The sequence below is a fragment of the Anguilla anguilla genome, chromosome 4 (genome assembly GCF_013347855.1).
Source record: "Anguilla anguilla isolate fAngAng1 chromosome 4, fAngAng1.pri, whole genome shotgun sequence".
NCBI lineage: Eukaryota > Metazoa > Chordata > Actinopteri > Anguilliformes > Anguillidae > Anguilla > Anguilla anguilla.
This window is the reverse complement of record NC_049204.1, coordinates 6,082,891-6,087,263: the sequence shown is the minus strand read 5'-3', so window position 1 is coordinate 6,087,263 and position 4,373 is coordinate 6,082,891. Positions and strand designations below refer to the sequence as shown.

General features: G+C 49.2%; 1 protein-coding gene across 1 annotated transcript; it reads left to right on the top strand.

Moving 5' to 3' along the window:
* The first annotated feature begins 286 nt into the window (after window positions 1-286).
* On the top strand, window positions 287-3,269 carry rxfp3.2b (relaxin family peptide receptor 3.2b). Its single transcript, XM_035415760.1, has one exon. It carries the CDS (start codon window positions 501-503, stop codon window positions 1,716-1,718), a length of 1,218 nt encoding a protein of 405 aa, XP_035271651.1. The 5' UTR covers window positions 287-500; the 3' UTR covers window positions 1,719-3,269.
* Window positions 3,270-4,373: the final 1,104 nt, after the last annotated feature.

Below are 4,373 nucleotides of genomic sequence, written 5' to 3'. Positions count from 1 at the left end.
TTAAAAAAAACTGCGTTTAAAATTCAGTTGATTCGGAGAGCAAGCCGGATCATTTACGTATTGCTACCGGTAGAGATTTTCACTATTACAGGTATTACATAGTGTAATTCAGCAACGCAAAAAAACAAATTCAAAATTTAAAATATTTACTGAAGAACAAGACCAGATCGCGCTCATTGGTCCGTAGAGCAGCGCGGAGCCGGAGCCGGCGAGTCTCCTGTCTTGCGCGTGGGTCGGGTATAAAAGCGCGCTGGATGTGCAGCGCGCCTCAGTGAGGTGGAAGAGAGGCGCGAGCAGAAACGTACGTAATCTGTCCGCAACCAAAAGTTGGAGGTGGATCGAAGGAATCTCAGCCAAAATAAATGAATGGGGTTAAGGTATGTTCACCGTGAACTTTATTGTCAGTCTATTTATTGTTTCCCCAGTTACGTGTTTTATGCCACGCGTCTTTACCGAGTTACCGTGGCTACTTAATGAGTGAATGTGCGCGTGAGTGAACCATGCAGGATAACAGCAGCTTGCATGCGCTGGGGTCGGCAGGCGAGTGCGGTCTGGCGCTGGAGGGCGGCGGCGGCGGCGGCAGTCGGGCCAATCGCACGGGCGACCCGCTCGGGAACCTCTCCCTCCGCTGCTGGCTGCACTTCCTGACCCGGGAGTCCAGCTCGGAGCTGTACGCGGACGGCACCAACACGGCGGTGCGCGTGATCATCGCCCTGGTGTACTCGGTGGTGTGCGCGCTGGGGCTCGTGGGCAACCTGCTGGCGCTCTACCTGCTGCGCTCGCGCCACCGGCAGAAGCGGAGCTCCATCAACTGCTTCGTCATGGGCCTGGCGCTCACCGACCTGCAGTTCGTGCTGACGCTGCCCTTCTGGGCGGTGGACACGGCGCTGGACTTCCGCTGGCCCTTCGGCCGCGTCATGTGCAAGATCGTCAGCACCGTCACCGCCATGAACATGTACGCCAGCGTCTTCTTCCTCACCGCCATGAGCGTGGCGCGCTACAACTCCGTCGCCAACGCGCTGAAGATGCGCAGCCGCGAGGCGGCCGCCGCCTGCGCCAAGTGGACCAGCCTGGCCATCTGGGCGACGTCGCTGGCGGCGACGCTGCCTCACGCCGTCTACTCCACCAGCGTGCAGGTGTCGGACGAGGAGCTGTGCCTGGTGCGCTTCCCGGACTCGGCCCGCTGGGACCCGCAGCTGCTGCTGGGCCTGTACCAGACGCAGAAGGTGCTGCTGGGCTTCGTGGCGCCGCTGGCCGTCATCTCCGTCTGCTACCTGCTGCTGCTGCGCTACGTCCTGAGCCGGCGGGTGAGCGGGGCGGCGGGCGGCGAGGCCGAGCAGGGCCGGCACAAGCGCCGGTCCCGCGTCACCCGGTCGGTGGTCATCGTGGTGCTCTCCTTCTTCCTGTGCTGGCTGCCCAACCAGGCGCTCACGCTGTGGGGCGTGCTGATCAAGTTCGACCTGGTGCCGTTCAGCAACGCCTTCTACGTGGCGCAGGCCTACGCCTTCCCGCTGTCCGTCTGCCTGGCGCACACCAACAGCTGCCTCAACCCCGTGCTCTACTGCCTGGTGCGGCAGGAGTTCCGCACGGGCCTGAAGGAGCTGCTGCTGCGGGCCACGCCCTCCTTCCGCCGCCTGGCCCGGCTGGCGCCCCGCAAGGCCAAGGTCGCCGAGGCCCCCCCGGTGCTGGTGCTGGTGCAGATGGACGTCGGAGTCTGACTGGCCGCTCATTTCACCGCGTCTGACAGGCAGGCGGAGACTGGAGTGCGTCTCCTAACCCTAATGTTCTCTGAACATCGCGCTTTGATTGATCTAACTGTACTGACAGAGGCGATAGCCATTGGGACCTGACCTAGTTTTCGGTCCCCCCCCCCCCTCCTTCCGTCCCCCTCTTCACCAGTTGTACTGTGGCTTCTCCTTCTGTAATCTTCTTACCTCCTCTTTGCTTCTGTTATTAATTTGAAACTGATTCGTATGTATGAAGTTTGAAGAAATGCTTCTAGTTTCCAGCCTTGTCTAGTTATCAGCCATTCCTTTTGTAGACCTTGCAGACAGTAATGTCATAATTAATTCCAAAAATATTGTTCAAGGAATGCGAAGGACCAAATTGTTCCAGACTGCTCTGCATTTATGAGGACACCTATTAAAATTTAAATTAAGAGCACACGTTATTTAACCCCTCCTCAGTCGTCTGGCTGTCATCACGTCTGGCTGCATTCCCGTTTCATTAACACAAGGCAATATTCATGCACGGTCGTCAGACCGAAGGGTTGATCTTCCATTACACACTGCCTCGCTAGTTTGCCTATTACAACTACGACATAGCAACTGATAATTCCATGTGTTCAGTTCGTTTAGCGACATGACATTCCACAGCAAAGCATTCTGCGGAAACACGGGGAAATAATCAGAATCGCATAAAGAATGTGAGTTTTTAAATTTTATTTTGGCGCGTGTCTGGTGTCGTTGATACAAAAATAAATGATCTGTGATTCATTTTTATGATTCAACACGTGGCGACGCTGACGTGCGCAATTACGCACGGGGAGAAACAAGGCGGGCGTTCCCAGTTGTGCTTAATTAATAATAAATGTAAGTGCCCGCAGTTTAGTGTGCAAATGTAACTTTGAACCTGCTGTTTTTCTAGGCGTTACGTGTTCATCTGATGTAACCAAGCATACACAATTATGCATTATCACGCGTCACTGTATACAATACACACAATTCTCTGTCATTGTGACGGGAATTATAAACTTTCATTCAATTAATACCGACCGGTATCTGTGAAATAATGCTTCGTCTACTTGAATAGTGTCCTGTGAATTGAATAGTAACATTGCTATTAATTTTTTTTCACAGAAGAGGGATGTAGCTTTTTGTATTACCCAAATTACTGGGATGAGTGAAATGTATAATTTTTATGGCATGAATTGCACCCTCACATGAGAGTGATGTGGCTTGTTGTGTTACCCAAATTACTGGGTTAAAAAATATACAAGAGAGATAATGATTTCTAACATAAATCTAGTGACACGTTATTGTGTTAGCCAGAAGTAGAAGGATAGAGACTCTGGCTCCATCTAAATTGACAGTGGGTTAAGTATTGCAGCTGTTGATCAGGAACTGACCATGTACAATGTTCACTATGTGCTGTGTCAATGAGTAGGTTACTCATATCTCTATGTTGCTTCATTATGGGGAACCAAGTCTTTTTAATCTTGAATTAAGATTCACATTGGGGGGAAAGGGGTATTTCATGTTCATTTCTTACTGTAGCCTTCAAGGTCAGTGCTTTTGAAAGCGTACTGCCATATCTGGGGAGGGGTCTTTCAAACATGCATATACACAAACAAGCATGCACACACGCACATACACACATGACATGCACAAACAGTCAAACAACAAACCAGCTTTCCCATTGCCTATTTTCAGCTGAAAACCATCACACTTTTGGTGTGATGGTGAAAAAAAATAAAAAATCATCAAAATAATGACCAAAGGAAATTGCAGAATTCTCAGAACCTCAAATGGCGTGAAGACATCCAGTTCAGACACACGGCGCATTACACACCGGATATATTGAAATGAAATGCTTAAAGCCAAAGTTTGATCATGAGCCTGACCCTCCATTCTTTCCCTGTAATTGTGAACGATGGAGCGAAGCTTCATATGCACACACAACACACTGTGCTCATAGGATTCACGCAAGAGCAAAAATAACACGCATCAAGTATTCATTGGGTATATTCACATGCTTCACAGTGCCTATCAGTGATTAGTAAGGATGTCAAAAAGTACTGATATATCAAATGTGGACCGGAATGTTGTTACCATGTGAAATTTTTGCGGCATAAATGCATTGAAATTACAGCGAAGCCTATTTTTTTTTTTTGGTGTTCTGTTTCTCTTTTTATTTACTTTCGTATTGTAAGACATTACATTACAGTCATTTAGCAGACGCTCTTATCCAGAGTGACTCACACAACATTTACACAGCATTTCACATTGTAAATGCTATTTATACAGCTGGATATATACTGAAGCAATGCAGGTTAAGTACCTTGCTCAAGGGTACAGCAGCAGTGGCCTACCCAGGAATCGAACCTATGACCTTTTGGCTACAAGCCAAGTTCCTTACCCACTGTGCTACACTGCTGTAATACAGTGGGTGACTGCACAGAGGCAATATAACTCTCTTCTGTCACCTGCATGGCCCCCATTTTAGCTGTCAGTTTAACAGAAACTGAAGGACGCATAGCTGTAGTCTTGACTAGACTAAACTATAAATCTTCTTGACTCGTACAGAAGCCTTATAATGGGAGGTGGGCCTGATCAAAGCTTTTTTTTATTTTGAATTCAATTCGATTCAGGCAT